The 19,464-nt window shown below is 42.2% G+C and overlaps 2 protein-coding genes across 10 annotated transcripts in view; one reads left to right on the top strand and one right to left on the bottom strand.

Moving 5' to 3' along the window:
- b3gat2 (beta-1,3-glucuronyltransferase 2 (glucuronosyltransferase S)) overlaps positions 1-2,540 on the bottom strand; it is a 67,653-nt gene extending 65,113 nt beyond the window's left edge. Inside the window, exons 1-4 of one of the 2 annotated variants that reach the window (XM_037123016.1) lie at positions 2,345-2,540; positions 2,087-2,121; positions 1,779-1,878; positions 1,164-1,384 (exon numbers count right to left, since the gene is read on the bottom strand). The gene's annotated coding sequence lies outside the window, so the exon portion shown is untranslated. Of the gene's footprint in view, positions 1-1,163; positions 1,385-1,778; positions 1,879-2,086; positions 2,122-2,344 lie in introns of those variants that run through there. The other variant, XM_037123015.1, reaches the window with a different exon arrangement.
- The window catches only part of ogfrl1 (opioid growth factor receptor-like 1), a 62,957-nt gene extending 45,003 nt beyond the window's left edge, over positions 1-17,954 (top strand). For 2 of the 8 annotated variants that reach the window (XM_037123011.1, XM_037123008.1), the window contains 7 exons: positions 9,907-10,072; positions 11,630-11,716; positions 11,855-11,933; positions 12,225-12,303; positions 13,160-13,226; positions 13,577-13,722; positions 14,499-17,954. In XM_037123011.1, coding sequence (XP_036978906.1) covers positions 11,660-11,716; positions 11,855-11,933; positions 12,225-12,303; positions 13,160-13,226; positions 13,577-13,722; positions 14,499-15,048 — 978 coding nt within the window. In that variant the 5' untranslated portion in view covers positions 9,907-10,072; positions 11,630-11,659 and the 3' untranslated portion in view covers positions 15,049-17,954. Of the gene's footprint in view, positions 1-1,998; positions 2,068-7,168; positions 7,297-7,674; positions 8,055-8,701; positions 8,819-9,714; positions 10,073-11,629; positions 11,717-11,854; positions 11,934-12,224; positions 12,304-13,159; positions 13,227-13,576; positions 13,723-14,498 lie in introns of those variants that run through there. The other 6 variants (XM_037123014.1, XM_037123010.1, XM_037123013.1 and 3 more) reach the window with 6 other exon arrangements.
- The last annotated feature ends 1,510 nt before the right edge of the window (positions 17,955-19,464 follow it).

Below are 19,464 nucleotides of genomic sequence, written 5' to 3' on the forward strand. Positions count from 1 at the left end.
TGAGTTCTTCTGAAATGTACCTGCTCAGAGAAGAAAGGCTCTCAATAAAAGGAAATAGAAGCTGAAGGTGATTTGATGACGTGAATGTTCAGTTCAATCATCCCCACTGTCACATCGTCTGGAGGAGGTGCTATTCAAACGTCAGCAACTTGGATTCATTTTTCTCCTGACACTAATTTGCAATCGTGCCTCCATCCCAGCACTCTGTGTTCCCCTCCCCGGTCCCCCCTGTTTGGTTCGCTGTATCTGAAAGAGTCTCTGCACATCACTGTGGCTGGAGCTGTAGTTTAACATCACCATACAGCTGTCCTCATGTTTCACTGCCTTTGCTGTCTACTGGAGCACCGGGAACTGGGAGTAATTCATCTTCACTATGACACCTGCTACCCTGTCATGGGAAGTGAAAAACTTCCCTCTGTCTGCTCTGGCAGTCCAGCTTATAAATTGAATATTCTAATTAGATACGAAGGGGGCTTTTTCATAATTGGACACGGGAAAAACTACATTTACTGATGGGCTCCATCCCCCCACTACTTAACCCAAACAATGTTGAGCCATTTACGGTTATATGAGGGATGTATGTTTGTCACTAAACCGAAATCACTAGTCTTTTTTGTTTCTCTTTTAAGTATTTGAACTGTTCTAGCGTCCACAATGTGTAATTTACATTTGATGGTATTGTTTGATTAATGTATTCGTTGGTGTATTGATTTAGCAACATGTTGGACTGGCGGCTGATATTTGTTTGCCACCAGTTCATTTTCTAGCCATTTGTGGAGGAATGATTTATCACGGGCACCATTCACGCCTTTAGCCTTTAGTGTCTGTAAACAGGTCAGCGTAGACAGCAGCCTCATCTGTAACACTGACACTTAGTCATTAGCCATGAGCCGGAGTGTCGGCCTGAGAGATTAGCTGCTAGCACGCTGCCACTTAAAGGCTGCGGGGGGAATAGAAAAATGGAGGTGAAATTCAACAGAATGGGTTTTGGGTGCGACATCGAACAATTTGAAGTGGAAGTGAACCTGGAGTTGTGTTTAGAGCAGGTTCTGTCTGACTCTGTAGCCATTATTTATTGGAGGGTAGTTGACCGAACAGTTTTTCCACCAGGGTCTTTCTTCATAAACTCAGCTGACTTAAGATCTGCTAGAGGTCCTAATTACCGGAGAGGAGGGATAATGATTTTCCTCCTGAGCTGTAAACTGTGCTGATTGTTAATCCTGAATGACTTGATGCGCAGCTTTCAGATTGTGACGCTGAGTTCTGCCTGATGATAATGGTCCAGGTGTTGCTCACTAGAGCAAAGAGCCGCTTTTCTCTTTCCCTCCTCATAGTTCCACCATGAATCCCGTGGCTGTCACATCAGAACAGGAACAAGCTGGACCTTTTTCAAGAGTACAGTATGATCCGGACTGTGAAAGTTGATTTTCACAAGAAGAGCTTCTCTCATTTACCCTTTTTCAACATCTCCTTTTTATAGGCACAAGCTGTACCCACAGACTTACTATCACACTAGCTGCAAACTAATCACCAGAATAAACGTTGGCAATGTTCATTTCTGCAAAGGACAGACATGTTGCCATTTTACTTTTCTTTAGGTTCATTCAGATTTTCATGATTTTTTCGTCATGTTGTGACGACGTGTTGTTAATGGTCTGGTTGAAAACTGGTTAGGAAAAGATCATGTTTTGACTTAAAATAACACGTTCTATCACCACAAATGAGGCTTGAAATCAGCCCGATGTCACGTTATGAAGATCCAGTGGTTTCACACTTACAAATGCTGACTGGTCCCTCGCTTTGCAGCAGTCTGTCACGCTACCACCATCTCCTCCTCCTCCTCCTCCTGACATGAATGCCAGCCTGTATACATGTAGCCTAACATGAATATTAATATGATGCGTAGGACACATACAAATTGATATATTCCGTGGTTTGCAGAAATGCATGTCGCCAATATTCTATCCCGGTGACTGGGCTGCAAGCTGATGAGCGGATGTGTCGGCCTGTTTACACTTTCAGCAGTTACAGAGCAACATCAGCATTCATCCGTACCAGCTGATGAATGTAAGTTCAATATATTCACCTCTCTTTTAGTTCTGCTTTGCGCTCCAACAACTCCTGTAGAAAAAAAATACAGAGCCGGTTAGCTGCTTAATGCCTGTAAAGTGATGAGCTGAACCTTAACTTGAATACAATTAATGATTCTCTGGGTTTTTGCATTGTTGGAAACATTTGGGATCATGTAAGTACACAACTCGAGAAAATATACAACAAAAATGTAGTTCTATTAAAAACATTGTTATTTTTAATTTATCCCTTTAAATAATGATCCTTAAATCACCTTCAGAATAGATCTCCTTGTCCCTTCAACACCCTCAAGGGGACACTTGTTTGTGATTTATTCTGTATTCCACTGAGGGTAAATGTACAATATTCCTGGAAATAAACATTTAAAATGAAACAAATGACCTATGTTCCCTGCTCACACCATGCGTACAGACCCTACATGGGGACTTCATGAGGTTCAGCATTAAAGGGTTCAACTCGTGTTGCAGAAGCCATTTTTCACGGTAAATAACCTTGAGTGTGTTTAGCTTGTGAACGAGTGGGCGGAGGAAGAAGGCAACTAGCTGGGCAGTAGAGGAGCTGCTGTCCACCCAGAGTGGGAGGCTGATTTATCTGAAACATTATGCACGACTGCAGACTGTGGAAAGTCTGGATGACTTGTTCCATGTGCAGTTCGATCTTTGTCACCCAGTGATAGTTTCAGGCGAATGTCTGGTCTATTTCAGTTTGCTAGGAATATTTGGATAAGATGGATAAACACAAGTAAGAGAAAAAACACATGTAGTTTAAATTTTGGGGTGAACGATCCCTTTAAGTATCCAGCTCCCCACATCGAGGTTGATGCTACAGCTCCCTGATCCTCCCTTCATACATAACAGCAGTCAGCAGCTGTCAGGGGAAAGTCGCCGGAGTCCCCTTGTGCTGTCGAGGACTTAAGTCTCCTCTCCGGGTGAATCCTCAGGTTTTATCTCTGCCAGCAGGACAAACAGCAGCACTCGCAGCGCCCGTCGAAGCAAGTCAAAAAAGGTCGGTCCTGAATTAGCCGAGCGATCGAATCCCAGCGATAGGCCGGATGTTTGTTTTCTGTGATGTCAAAGCCACGATAATCTTCATCTTTCATACCGAAGCCACTCGAGAACATCTAAGGACATAATCGAATAATGTAATTGTCACATGAACAGTGAGTTGCAGTCACGTATTGACCTTTACTTTGCCGTTCAGTCAGTTGAGCACAGCGTCCACAATGTTTTTCCTCTGTTCATTCCATAAGAACCACCATAATCATTAATGGATCATTTCTTTTTCTTTTTCTTTTTCTTTTTTTACCAGGTGTTTGCTCGCATGGAAAAGTGTTTATGACTTTCCACTTTGTTAATTACGGTTTGAGATTGACACATCATTAATGGACCAAATTTTGTGCAGCTTTTAGAGAAATTGGTCTTCACTGATACTTTGGAATTCCTCTAATGGGATTTATTAATGATTAATGCTCACTTTTTTATTATTTATAGAGTTTGCTGTGGACCAAATTCCCCAGAATCATATCTATACCGACACAGTGCTTTGTAGGTTTACTATGCGAACAAACAGACGGCAGTATATTGAAACTGGAGCGAGACATAACCAGAATGTCAGATATTGTCGCTCACTTCTCTCACATTTCAACTGAATCTTCTACGAACGCCGCAGCCAGTGTTGTTGAGCAGTTTATAGCCTTCATACCGAATCAAAGAAAAAGAGAGAAGCACGTAACAGAAATTTCACCAAGAGAAAAATCAAAGGTTACAGATGGCACATTGCCGGACTGGACGCGCCGTTTTGATTGGCGGGTGACCTCTGGCAGTCCCAGTGACAAAATACTACCACTGTGGGAATGAGGTCATGACAGCGAAGATGGAACCAAAAAATAAAATAAATAAATAGAAGAAGAAGAAGAAATCATCTCACAGATACCCTCTCTGAACTGTGCCTTCAATCTGTTCACGTTCACTCCATTCTGCTGTCATTTGAGTCAGCTGCGCGCACACACACAAACACAAACACACACACACACACTCCCTCAGAGGTACTGTAGGTAAGGTCATTATGGTTGATGGTTGGTTTCTCAGCGTCAGCTCAGGTAGCTAACATGCTGTTAATGGTAGCGACACTCCCAAGTTGATCCTAGGGGAGACATAACAGCTTTTAACACACACAGATGCACACACACACGCGTGCTCACACACACACAATTGCACCGTAGGCAGGGAACATTGAGCTGGCCCATTTCAATAAGAGGCCTTTTCTCAGCAGGATGCTGTGTCTTTGCTGGCAGCTACAGCTGGAGGACAGTCTCGTGTGTGTGCATGTGTAAATGTGGATGTGTGTGTCTCTATACATTATCAGCCTCCCCCACTCAAGACCTTCCTCGTGTTGTCATCTACATTCGTCTACATACATGAAAACACACACACACACACACACACACACACACACACACACACACACACACAGTGGGGAGGGACTGGCCATGATACAGTCTGACAGTATTATATTGGGAACACTGCCCTCTGGTGGTTAGTTTAGTTTAGCACAGCAGAAAAGAAAAACAATCACTCACTCCGAGAGGCTGAAGCTCAACTCAAAACAACAGATTTGGCCTTTGGCATGCAGTTTATTCATTTGTTTTTGCTCCCCAAGCACAAGTAGAGTATTCGGAATTTAGTGGGATTTATTTATGCACACAATTGTTCTGCACAGTCCGTTGCCTTTAATTGCGACCAGTCCGAGTCACACCTGTGCACTCATCCGGCTGTTAGATCAGCACCATGTGTCACAGCTGCCAGCTGGATGGAGTATCATGGTAAATAAGAGGTGCTCACCAACAGAGATTTTTATCAAAGTGCTGCTCGTAAACTGAGAGAAATGAATATTTTGCATACATAACAGTTTTGGGTCTTAAACTTGAGAAAAATGATGACTAAAAGAGAAGTGTCACATTTATATTTTTGATTGTGTATGGAGAGAATTCCGTTGCCACATCAGCACATATGGACACATCCTCTTATTGCACTTCCTTTAAACAAAATAGCTTTAAAGTTTATTCCTTATTTGTTGATGCACTCATTTCTGGTAACTGAATCGTATATACAGCACATTCATGTAACAGGCTGACATTTAATAGATAGTTGGTGTGGAGCTGAAACAGTTGGTTAGTTTTCAATAAATTAATCCCAAACTATTTTGTTAAGTAATCGGTGTTTTCTGCCACTTGATCTGAGGATCACAGAAGTTGTCGTCTTCTTCTTTGACAACCAGCTACCATTACTGATGAACATCTACATGACTCAGGGAGAAACATTCATGGACAACGTTTTAAAGTTTTATTCATGTTTTGTCAAGTTTCATTGTCCGTTGTTTTCTTCCTCTCTCCAGGTGAGTCCGGTGGTTTAGATTTGTGGTGCTATTTCTGTTGTAGGGTTTAGTTTGGGAAATGTTTGGGTAAGGTAGAGGGAAAAGCCTGGTTTCGATGGCCCTGTAAGGGTTGGACCAAGGTGGCTTCCCTTCTTTTGTTCTTTTTTTTTTGCCAACCCATCAGTTTGTCATCAGTTGGGGAGGCTTTGGTGTTTGTTGTTTAACATTTGTTGGTCACATTCTGTCTGTCGAAATAAAATTCTTCCATTTTGGACCTCTTGACTCATGTAACTATTTTAGACCTCTTTGGGCCAAGAGCTTTCTTTTGGGGTGATGACAATACGTTGATCATGTCAAAGACCTCTATGTATTTTGTTGCGGAGATATGCACTGCAGTTAGCATGCTAACCAGCTAGCACCCAGCCACTTTGTATCTTTAGAGGATAGTCCGATAATAAACAACACCAACCACCCCAGGGTTTCAAGTCTGGACAGAGTCGGCTTGCAAGATTTCTTGCTGCACGGTTAAATAAGCATACAAGCTAGCAGCAGTTAGCGGCTATGTGTAGAGTTGTTTGGTTGGTTTCTAATTCTTACACATTGCACATTTTAAGAAGTCACATGGGGCCTTTTGTGACTCTGAAAATGTCTCTATCTTTTGACATTTTATAGACCACACAATGAAGTGTTCGACTGAGAAACTAATGAGCAGATCGGCTAATATTCATTGGTTGTAACCCTACTAGGTTAATGCTTGGCAAGTGTATAATATCACTTGACAGTATGAGGGTCATTATTTTCCAATAAACAGGCTCAGGTGTTGTGTTAGGGGAAACTGGTTGGACTGAAAGTAATAAAAGGCTTACTGACGGAAAAAGAAAAAGGTCCTCTGTGACTCACACAGTGTCGGAGCAATAAGCGCATGTAAACAAAGAAATGTGGCAGTTGAAGTCCCCCCATTGGTTTGGTGCTGGTACTTATGGCTCATATTGAGATGAAATACTGATCCCATCGCAGATTGTTCTCAAACCTCCTATACAGAACAGATCACCTGCCGTATCACTGTAATGTTCCTCCGAACAACCATATTTTCGCCCCTGACTGCTGTGCATGAACCAGTTTTCCTCAACACCGATCAAAAGGATGTCTCCGTGTCTATCAAACAATGTTGATTTGATTAAAATCATCTGACCCTGGGTTTTCCACCATCAACAATAACTGATTTGTGGTTAGGAGAGAGTTCTGCTGTTGTCAGACTTGGTAGGCAAAAATGTTGCATTCACTTCTGTTTTATAAAAAAAAATCCAACCCAGCGTGAGACCAATGGATAATTATGAACTGCAGGAGTTTCAGCTTTGTTAAATGTTATTTAAGTTGTTTCTCTGTTAGTTGCTGTTTCGTAAGGAATTACCGTTAAAGTCGAAGAGGTCACTCAAACCGCTGATGATGTAACAACTTCATTTCCTATATGTGGTGACTAGACCGAGACTCTAATGTTGATACTGCATTATCCACTCTCGATGGCCTCATTCCTCAGTTTCACTTGGTTTTTGGTTTCGACACCAACATTCTTTTTTTTTTTGTCACTGTAATGATGACTTTATTCTGACCTCAGAGAATCACTTTCATCCATCGCAGCATCAGCCAGAGCTGAGGGGACTAGGGGCACCTTTTGATCGGGGTCACATCAATGTCACAGGTGTCGTTCACGCTGCCAAGAGCTCTAGTCTCCCCTCCAGGTGGCTCCTCTATCTAGCGTCAGGGTGGTCGACCTACAGCCGTAACCAAACCAAAAAACGCCTACAAGGGTTGTACTTGAATGTGCATTTGAAGGTTGATACTAATTTTATATGCAGTGAAGTTGTTTGTAACTTGTGATGACAGTCCAGTAGATATGTATTTTGAAAACCACACTAAAAAGCTTATGATTACACGAAGGCCAATGCAACCAGAAGTGGTGGAACAAGGAAGCAGAGCATTTCATTTAAAGTTCTAGAACGTCAATGTTAAAATTAAAGGTTCTGCCTTTTAAAATCCTACTTGGGTAACAACGGATTTCCTTTATTATTAGCAAAATATTTTTAAAGCAAAAGTCTTACCAGTGTTACCAACACGACATGTGCCAAGGAGCACAAACCCGATGCTGTTTGAAGGATGAAGTCACATGTCATAAATGTTAATAATCGTTCATATTATGTTGTATTGTCAGTTCACTTGAATGTTTCAATAGACAATGAATACCATCTTATTTAATTTAACAAACACAGTGATAGTGACTGGACCAGGTGTAATAAGGGTTAGGGTTAACCTTAACTGGTCTGAGGATTCCAGTTAGAGGTGATGATGCCTCGTTAAGAAAAACAGGTTAGAATTCTGACAGTAAATCTTATCTGGTGTTGGTATTTATGAAAGTGGCGTTTCACTAAGAAACTGTAGGGAGCAGCAAATCACACAAATTGCCAGTTTCTACATAGTGCTGCTTTGCATAAGCTTCTGCCATGACAACATTATGCTTAAATATGTTTACAGGTAGCCTTAATTCAGAGGAGAACGTTGTTGATAAATTGAAATTGAACAACTATTCAAATACTGTACGTCTTCTGTCAAGTTAGAATCATTATAGTTAAAATCAGTCAAACTGTGAAGGACGTTGGACAATCCGAGCTATCTTTTGACATTGATAAGCTCAGAGGGTGGTGGGTTAGGGGTGGTGGTGGTGTGGGGAGTGGGTTACCATAACCTCCTCTTGTCCTGGTGTCACGTGATGCAGCTCTGGTCCTGATGCTGCTGTTACCGGGACCCCGTATAAGGAGTGATTGATGCCACACGACAGCAGGATGAGGCGAAGCGAGGGGCCCATCATAAAACTGTGCACCATAAAAAATACTGCATAACAAATGGGATCAGTGCCTTCAGAGTGACAAAAGCAATACACAATACATGTTATACACATAACTCCTAGAAAACAACCACAAAACACATTATTATTGCTATTTTTGCTTGTAGACATGCTGTAGTGTTAGTAATGTGTTGTAAATCCACTTATTTCTTGAGAAGGTCACTGGGGAAATGATTATGGGTGATACTTCCTGTGAACTAGTGTAAATAACAAAGTCTTCAGAGGCCTTAGATGAGTGGGCTTAGCAAAAAAAATAAAAATGTTCCTGTGTGCAGAATTGACAAACTCTCAGTTCATATCAAAATGGCCAGATTTACTGTGACTCTCATCTTTTTTTAGGACCCTTTCGCGCCAAGCTGGCAGTTATATTGGTGTTGGTGAGGCGTATTGAGCGAGATGATGTAGTTCACATAGCAGTAAACCAAAAATACAACAGTGCCCTATTCAGCATGACAAGTAAGTGAACTGAAGTTACAGAGTGAGACACCCGGCCTTTGTTCAATCTTTGGCAAGAGTTGCACATGTGCATTACTTAAAGGGCAAGATGTATGTAGCCAATCAGAGGCAGGATAGGGCAGGTCATACCAAAGAAGGTAGTGTTATCTAAAATAACAGATTTAGATTTAGGAGATGCTTTTGTTCAAAGTGACTTACAGTAATTCACATACACACTAACACACACTGATGGTTTCAGCATCTTGCCCAAGGATACTTTGACGTGCAAACCAGGGAAATTGAACCAGCGACCTTCCGATAACAAGACGCTGACTCTACCCCTGAGTCACAGCTGCTCAAATGACAGGACATTTGTGTAGGTGTAATTAACTTCACGCTGCACTTGATTCTTATGTCACGGTATGGATCTGTCTTCTACCTCACCTTTACCTGTGACAGAGGTGTAGGATGTCTCAACAGTTCAGTCTGCACTGTAACTTAAAACTGCAACCGACCAAACAGGGGCTTTAACCCCTAACCCTAACCCTGGACCCCTCACATTAAAAGTCTGATGCTCTACCCACTGAGCTGTCCGTGCTCTGCCACTACAGCAGTAGCAACTGCGTGTCTTGCTGACTGACTGGAGTGTGTATATTTTATAATAAATGTTTAAAAACTTATTTTTGTATAATGTAAAAATAAAGGCTCAACTCCGAACCAGGCGTTTCAGGCAGTGTAGAAGAACTGAGGACCTTTTTATATGCAGAAAAATGCATAAACATGTTACATAACACGGTGAAGGGAAGGCAAAAACCCAAAAGGCATAATATGATCCTCTTTAAGACATTTAATAAGATAAGCGTTCAGTGGCTGTCGCTTTAAAAGCGCCTCCTGCTGCTCTGTGGCACTCATCACCTCTCATACTGAAACACGCATCATCGCCGCTTATCTGGAAATTCCCCCTTTTCTGCCATTTAAAAGCTCCGCTGTGAGGGCAATGTGACAAACCTAAATACTAGAGGGGCTCGAGTAAAAATGATGTAGTAATTTGTGCTAAGAAGTACAAGAGAGGCGTTGCATGTTTTTTAAATGGGAAATCTGTTGGGCAGCTGGCGTTTCAAGGAGCCGAGCACCGTTGAGGAATGCGACTCGACGTGGGGGTCGGACTCAGAGAGCGACGAGCCGGCGGCTGAAGATGACAGCGGCATCTCCGACTCCGTCAGCCCGGCGGAGAGCGAGCGGGCCGCCGGAGACCCCGGAGACACGTCCCCGCAGGTACACCGAGGGGTCATGTTGTGGTATGCGTGTGATGAGACAATGCGGGGTGAGGGGGGGCGGTGATAAGGGACACGATGCGGTAAACATGTGTGCCACCGGCAGCGCACCAATATTGACAAGGCCAGGACACGGAAGGGCAGCACACTAGCCCCGATGCATGCTGTCACGTTGAGGGCGAGCGTTCCGCCAAACTCCATTGAAAAATGTGTCAGTTTTGCGTGAACGTGGGTTTTACGCAGAGATACCCGGTCACTTCATGGTGTGAACTTTACTCAGTCGTTGAGATACATTCCGGCAGTATATCGGCAACACAGTAGCATACTTCACTGAAATGCTCCCCCTGTTACTGTACTTGTACCTGTACCAAGGTGTACTACACAGGACGGGTTGTACAGGCAGCTGGCACAGAGCTGACTGTGAAATTGTCAAATTTGTGTGGATAACGCACCAAAGAAATATTAAAAGTATTCAGTCTCATTTTTCCATTAACTGCATGATGAGGTGGTACTGATATATCACAAGTCTTATAAATTAATTATTAAAAGTAGTTATTTATTCCCTATGTTGCTTTTCCAGTTGAAATTACACAATGTGCCTGCTGGTTTATGGTTAGATTACAGCTTCGTGATCATGGTCCCTGTGCCCTGAACGATCACAATAATTGTAATTAGGCAGCCTCACACTGTTTCACATTATTGAAACCAGCAGGTTATAACAGGGCTATTAGAGAAACTGTAATCTCCTGAATCACTCTTTGATAGATTGTTTCAGATGATTTAATCAGACTTCTTAATTGTTTTGTTTTTTTTTGTGCCTGTGTGTGTTTTTGTAATGATTAAACCAGAACTTGGTGTTGGAGTTTGCATATTGGACCGTAATTTATCTCTCAAAGATGTTGAACACATTTTGTGGCGACTGACTGTCGCGTGTACTGTAATATTTAGTTTGCAAGACATCATTAGCAGAACCTTAAGTGTCAGTCTGGCTCATTTCAGTCCCCAATTTTGCATTTGCTTCATCTGAGAATGGAGGAATTTACCAGGATTAAAGAAAAAATATATATATATTTTTTTACTCTAAACTGGACGAATGGTCTGGGTCTTTGAGGGTCAAGCTTAAACTCAGGGAAGACACAAACATGGCTATAAAAAGAGATAAAATTAAGAAGCATCACACAGTAAACAGCCGGAGGTATTGGGTGAACGATATGATTCCCATAGTGAGATAGTTAGATTTAACAGGATTAGGCTTAGTGCGAGCCTTTCTGACCCGTTGAAGTTAGCCTGACCCAGATTTAATTTGAGAATCAGATCTAGTTTCTGGCGTACTTTTGCAGCGATTGCACGGCAGCACTGATGTGAATTGTCCTCTTTTGCCAAAAAGGAATGGATGATGACAGCACTCGACCTCAAAAGCAAAGTCAGTGCTTTTAATTCAGCTGAATGGTGGATGAGTGGGACGCTGCATCTGTTGAAAACACTGGATGTTTTTGTTTCAGATCCGCATTTGAACAGAGACTCATTTTCTTTCTTTCTTTCTTTCATTCTTTCTTAGCTTACTGAATCCCCTGAGTCTGTTCCAAAGATGAAGAGGAGTTTTTACGCTGCCAGGGACCTCTACAAATACCGTCATAGCTACCCGGTACATGCGCAAACACACACACACACACTCACACACACAAAGAAAACATGATGTATTGTGGTGCCCTAGATATCCTCAAATGTATATATATGATCTTGTAGACACCCAGTGTGATCTCTTTGTTGTGTTTATGTGCAGAACTTCAGAAAGTCCCGCCAACCCAACGAGTACCGCAACCTGCGCTTCTATATGAACAAGATCCCTCTGGTGCCTGATGGTGAGACCGCACACACACACACACACACACACACACACACACACACACATATACGCTGTATGCATGCAGACCTCCTGCCACTGTGGAGAGACCCGATGTTGGCTTTGGGCTTAAAGAGTTGTGCTTGGCTAAAGGTCATGTTTGACTGGGAAAGACCGGAAGATTAGTGGACTGATCCAATGTTTAAACAAGCTTACACACACACACACACACACACACACACGCATGTAACACATACATACTTGCGCTTGAAATGTGTGTGGCAGCTAATTAGTCCCTGTCTCTCCTCAGGTATCTATATAGAGGAGATTCTGACTAAGTGGAGAGGCGACTATGACAAACTGGAGCACAATCACACCTACATTCAGTGGTGAGACATTCCATCTGTCTGTGTTCATTTATCCCAAATGTGATAGCGCAAACTCCTCGTAACTGGCAGTGACTGACACGTCAAAGCGTTTTGTTTTTTTTCCCTATCCAGTTGTTGAACAGATGTCACGAGAAAAAAAATGTGAGGATTTAAAACAGCTGCGCTTCCTGAATCTAAAATGTGGGGCATCTTAGAATTGGAATGGATTTGAAAATAAGTACCCGCTAAGCCTGGTCCTCTTTAGTTCCTGTTGCTACACCTGTTTAGCTTTGGCTTCATACACAGGACACGGGCAGTTTACAATGATAATGGTCCTCATGTTACACAGAGGTAGATAATAGCAATGGACCATCGATGCTGAATGCTGAAAAGATGACTGTCTGCCTCAGATTTTGTTAGCCACAGCTATTGTTAAGCTAACGTCAGCTCCATGAGATGGTTTAAAACACTCTCTCCAGTTCACTTTTTAATACTTCCAGCAGACTTATTTTGTAAAAGGGTCTTGAAAATACAAAATATGAATACATACATGCTATTGTGCTAAAGACTGAGGCTAAAGCTTCATGTCTAAGGCAAAAAGACGACAACATCACCAATTATTGTGGAAGACATCAAAATCAGACATAAGAAAGAACACTGTTTTGCATTGTCGAGCTAGTCAGTGCTAGCATTACCAAGATGATCAGTAGAAAGGTAAAGTCAGACTATTAGTTATTTATTATGACCATAAGGTAGAAATGGTGGCATTAGCTTTGTTGGTCTGTTATCCAGTGACAACAGCAGCAGCTGTTGTGCAGTCAAGTAATCTGCGCTACTGCATGAACAAATGTGTTTTAATCCTTTTTCTGTGTTGCAGGCTGTTCCCATTAAGAGAACAAGGGCTCAACTTCTACGCACATGAACTGACTCAGGATGAGATCAAAGTAAGACACAAATTTAAACATATAGACTCAACACACCCTGTTTGCAAGCGTGTTTATGTCTGAGCTTCCGGCTGCGTGTCTCATTTGATTGCACTTCCTCATCGTATTAGTGTTCAACATGGTTGATTGAGCACATCTGTCATTCAGCCAGTTATGTCAGTTTAAGCATATTTGTGTCAACTTTGAGAATGCATAACAACTTGAAGGTTTCAGTGCACACCTGAGACAAGAGTGCATTAACGCATAGATTATATGTCCGTCTGACAACCTCTGACAACCATCTGAACATTAAAAAAAAAGTAGTCGTCCCCATGTCTCGGTCTCTAACCTGCTGCGTTTACTCCTGTCAGGAATTCCAAAGCACTCGGGAAGCTAAGCGGAGATTCCTGGCGGCCTACTCCCTGATGTTGGACTTCTACGGCATCAAACTGCTGGATAAGAGCGGGAATGTTGCTCGGGCTTCCAACTGGCAGGAGCGCTTCCAGCACCTCAATGAGTAAGTGCGCGCACACAAACATATTGTGCAGCAGCTTCGTGGTGTCAAATTGTTGCTAGAATTTCTGCGAACTTCTGGCTGGGTTGCCACTTTCTGCTTTTGTGTCCTTTAGCAAGGTAATTATTCTAAATCCACTGCAACTTAATTGTTCTTCTATCAGCAGCCAAATGTGAAACAACATGTTTTCAAGCCAACAAACAGATGGTTAAGGGGTAATTTAAAGGTTGATTTGTTTTTCTATCGCATTCGATTTGGATGGCTTCATGGCCTGAGAGAAATCATTGCATTTTCTTCCCATGGAAACCAACCTGAATGTCTCATGTTGGGGTGTTTACTGGTAGTATTACACAGCATGGTCTCAGTGCTATTACTATAACCTCCTCAAGTCTTACACCACCTCTAAACCCAAAGTATCCGATGTTAATTGTCACCGTTATCCCAACCACAAGAAAAACAACACATTCTCCACCATAAAGCAGCTGCTCAGTATAATTTTATTCCCTCCTTTTGCTTTTAACATCCCATCAAATATACACAACGTCTTGAGCATCTGGTGCAACATAGTTTCTAGATCCCTCTCAGGCCGGACGACCATCAGAGACAAACATATTTTTGATAATGAAGATTATAAAGTCTTCCTGTCCTAAGTCATAACAGACATTTAGACTAGTCATAGCTGGAATATATACATGGTATCATTGCAATCATGTTGCTACAACACAATTCTCTACTCCTTCATCCCAGTAAAACTTTTCACCTTGCTCTGTTCTTCCCAGGTCGCAGCACAACTACCTGCGGATCACTCGCATCTTGAAGTCCTTGGGGGAGCTCGGCTACGAGGCCTTCAAGGCCCCACTGGTTCGCCTGTTCCTGGAGGAGTCGCTGTGCCAAAACACCATTCCCAACATGCAGCACAGCGTCCTGGAGTACTACGTCTACACCATCCGCCTGCCAGCCACCCGCAGACGCCTGCTCCGCTACGCTCGCCAGCACTACAGGCCTGCCCACGCCTTCCTCTGGGGCCCGCCACCTAAAAGGCGAGGTGGAGCTGTTGGAGGCGCAGTAGGTGCTGGAAGCAGCGGGATCAGAGCACCTGCTCCAACGCCAGAGCGACAGAGGAGGGGGGAGGAGAGCCCCACCTCCACCTTGGCAAGTAGCGGGATTATTGTGTCTTCCCATGATGCCATGATGTGCCAGGACCTGGCTGGAGGAGGGCTGAAGGGCTGCGCGGGACTCGGCTCCAGTATGGCCGGACTGGAGGGAGCGCTGATGATGGCGGGAGCTCGAGGAGAGAGGCACCAGTACAACGAGATGGTTCCTTTGTAGAGAAAACGGGTTTGATTGTTACCAAGGTTTGCAGACAGACAACAAAACGACTGTTTTTAAAATTAAGTGGTACAATTGTAAAGAAAGCATCTTTGTTTATCCCCAACACATTATTCTTAGCATAGTTAGGAGGTTCCTGGGCATTCCCATAGAACACTGACACTTAGGGTCAAAACAGTAACAGTAGGACACATTCATACAATGTGACAGTCATTAGAATCAGTTCAGGTTAAGGGCTTACCATTAACAATATGTTATTTCTTTGCTGATCTGTTATACTGTATTGAACAGGGGGATGGACTGGGCTGACTGATGAGGTGGGAGGTCATACCCTGAGTCAGGCTAAACAAGCTCGCCTTGGATCAAATCCCAAAACCATCCAATTCAGTAGAAACCCAAACATGTGTTGTAAGGCTTTTCGTCATCAGGGCTGTGATTATGAAACAACTCAAACAACAAAAGGTTGCCTTATTTTTTTAATCTGGATCTATGGCAGAGGCGAAATGTGGTTACTGAATCAAAGGGGTCTTGCGAAGGTTTTGGGAAACAGAGTCCTGCTTACTCATCAAACACTGCACACACTGGAGCTCCACCGAGCAACAAGCTGTATTCACTTCCAACAGGATTTCTGTCAATTTACAATGTGAAGAAGGAGATCAGGGAGAATTTGTTTTTCTATTTTCAAGAAACCCAAAAGGATAGGTGAAAATGGCCGGGGTTGGCTGATTGGTCAAAGCAATACTCTGAAACCATGTTTTTTGAGATTTGAATTTGTCACTGCAGGCACAATGCAATATTTATCTGCTCTGCAATTGTACTCCACAAGTTAAAGGTAGCTGCTCCCTACGGTAACTGTATATAACTGTTGAGCAAAAAATTGGATTGGGATTTGTTAGTGACTTGATATCTGTGAGAAACAGTTAAGAATAGAGGCTTTTTGGTGACATCACAACTCTCCTGTCACTGGCACTATAAAGGCCTATTGGACAAGTGGCAAGGTGCAAATGATGGCTAAATATAGCGTATAGCAATAGGTCAGGATCCCTGCTGCTTTTCAAGTCAAATGAAGGTGACCCACCAAACTTTCTCTTTTTTAGCCCTGTGTATCTGAGTTAAAATGCTAACATCTACTGGTAGTCATATTTTCTGCTAGATACAATTCCTTTAATGTCCCTGACAACCTCTGTAGTTTCATTTAGCCCCTTAGCAGCCAAACGTGAACATTTCTGAAGCTTGTGTTAACCACAGACCATCAGGCATCTAACAGAAAACCCATTCACAAAATCCACTGACACCGAGACGAGGGAACCACATTGACATTTTACAAAAAATCATTCAAGTGGAGTTAATTGGTGGTGAAAAACATTGCTCAACCATACTCTTTTTCTGCTGTGATCGGCAATCTGGTTGTCACAGAGTGTGTTGTGTCGCCTAAAAGCCCTCTATTCTTGATGACTGGATGTGGAATGTGACTGAAGTTATGTGATCGAACAGGTGACGTGTGGTGTGTTGCACTTTTTTTGACAATCTGTGTCTTCCTGTTGAGAGCGCTGTAGGTTTCTCCAAATTGTTGACCGCGACAGAAACCGCATATATAATGTACAAATGGTCGGGAACTTATGACGTCACGAACATGATTGTTTTTCTTTTTCTTTGAACATGATTGCTCTTCTTTTTCTTACCTTGCAATAACTTGCCGACAATAATTAGTTTTTAACCAAGCTAAACATTGTGAGTGATGATCCTCTTGATTTTATCCCTCTGAATGTGACAGTTAAAACATTTCATGGAAGAGCAGCTGCTGATATTTCTGTCAGATATTCAATAATTAGAAACATTTGTTCATTTACATACCTAAAAATACTCCACAAAAATAATATTTCCCCTAGTACTGTTCTCTAATGAGGGTGCAGGAGTTAGTTAATGAGCATGTATAATGCTACAGTAATTTAACACTGCGCTGACAAACAGACTAAGTATTTTTTAGGGTCAGCAGCTGCTGGAGAAAGTGAAGCTGCAGATTTTTATACTCACCTTGGAGATGTTGTTAACATCATATCATGACACTCATCATATCAGACCATACTTGTGTTTAATTTTAATAAGTATGATATAGGTGTGTTTTGTTTTGTCCATTTGGCCAAAAAAGACTTTGCAGAGGCAAGTTAAGGTGATTGTGTTTAATTTGGTATCTGAGTTCCTGGTTACAACAGACGGACATGTGTGAAATAAAAAGCCATTTGAGGTGTAAGACGGCAGTGATACATACGATCGGGATGTAAACACTCCTTCCTGACTCGGTCAGCTGCTCTTCCTGTTGGATGACGCCTTGTTTATCATAAACTGACAAGGTTCTCTGAATTGCTCCCCAGCCAAGTGTATCTGATATAATTGTAAAAATAACTTTTTCAGGTGAATCGTGTGATAACATGGGCTCAAGTATATGATTTCTTAGTATACTGTATGTGTACATATATACGTGTGAGTGTGTGTGAGCGTGTGTGTGCGTCTAATATTCTTAAGTGCCTTTTTTTGTATTTTTTATGTTTATCTGTATGCTGTAAGGAGTGTCTTACCCAACTGATTTCTTGTACATCCTGTTTTTTGTACAGCATTTTGATATTGACATTATTGTTTGCATTACGGTCATATACAGTATGAGTATTAATGTACAGTAAACAGCAGGAATAAATCCCATAAGACTTGGTTTAGAGGAGAGGTTGATGCTATATAATACTTGAAATTGTTTGTACCTGGCCTGTTGATTAAAATGTGATTGTTCCATAGAATATTGACTATGCCAGTGTTTCCTCCAGTATTAGACGGGCCTCAATAACTGGACATTTGCCCGAAAATGTGAAGTTTGCCACACTTGACTCCAATAAAAATGGGTATGTGGATTAAGATTTCTGTCATCTGGAAGTATTTGAAGGATTAGAGCATTGTGCGTGTGGCTATACGTTTTATTTTAAAGGGGTTCTGTGTTGCGCTGGAAGCCGGTTGTCAGTTTGCATTTGCGTACTCTACTTCTCAAATAACATTAGCTAACGTTGTCCGCTGAAACACTCAGACGAGGCACTGGACTGTCGTGGAGAATCCTTCAGAAAGACATCCACAGTCCAGCAGCGTTAAGCAACTTCATCAAAGCATTTTTCACATCATGTTACAGTCTGCTCACATATGGCTCATAAAAAATGATTAATACTTGTTAAATTACTACAAATTGTCACATAGAGCCCCTTAAACATTTGCGAGCACCAATTTTCCAGGTGCAGAGCTGCTCTGGTAGCTGGAATAATCTCATTGCTTGAGGTAAACCTCAGCGGTGGGAGAAAAAAAAAAAAAAACAGTTTGTCTGCCAAAGGCTGAACAGATATCACTGCTAAATAAGCTCACAGTGGAGGATTAGACATGCGAAGGGATTCACTTTCAGATACTTAATATAACTGAGATTATCTGCCCGACTTTTGAAATGTCGCTGACGTCAGCGCCTCTAATCTGACTGGAACTAACGTGGTGTTAATATGCACATCGATGCCGTACACAATACGCCCCATTACAAAGAAAAAAAGGCTCTGTCAGAAAAAAAAATACAATGACAAGTGAATGTCATTATGTTAGACAGAAGCTCCGCGTACTGATCAGGTAAATGCAGTTTATATTGGCTGGGTTGTCGCACTGACAAACATCCATTTAAATGTGCCACAGGTTAAGAAACGTGCATTTGATGCTGGGAGGCAGTTAACACAGGTTAGCATACAGACTGGATGCATCGACACCTATAACAGTTCTGAAATAACAATACACATAGGTAGTCACTGATCTGGCCTGGTTTTCACCAAGAAATAGTGAAGGCACATAACCCACACCCTTCAGGAACAACTCCTCTCGTCTCTGACAAACAAAATTGCACTTTTTCTGCTCGATTATTTCTGACACACCTCTGCCACATCCTTCACCCCACTTCAGCACGGTCAATCTTACTGCAAGATGAGAGTAGCAACACCTTATGCGCACCTGACAAAAATGTCAATTTTCTGAGGCAAAGTGTAAGAGCTCCAGGGTGAGAGAGCACTCTGAGTGTGGTTGTCACATGTATGTTGGCCTGAAAGTTGCTGGAGTACACCCATGATTTTCTTCATTAGACTATTTGGCTCATGCTGCCTCTGCAAGTCTGCTGGATTTGTTTCTTCAGCCAAAGTTATGAGATGCTGTGATACATTTTAAAAGGTATATAAAGGCCATGATGTGGAAATGACATGTATTTAATGTGTTGTGTTGGTGCCAAGTCCTCCTGTACATGCCATGGAAACCTTTTCCCTCCTTGTGGTCCAAAGCTCCTGCACTAGCACCACCTAAATACAGTGGTTTTAGGTAGACAACAGTAACGGATCAAATGCTCCACCGTAGTTAAAG

This window comes from Acanthopagrus latus, chromosome 15 (assembly GCF_904848185.1).
Source record: "Acanthopagrus latus isolate v.2019 chromosome 15, fAcaLat1.1, whole genome shotgun sequence".
In the NCBI taxonomy this organism is placed as follows: domain Eukaryota; kingdom Metazoa; phylum Chordata; class Actinopteri; order Spariformes; family Sparidae; genus Acanthopagrus; species Acanthopagrus latus.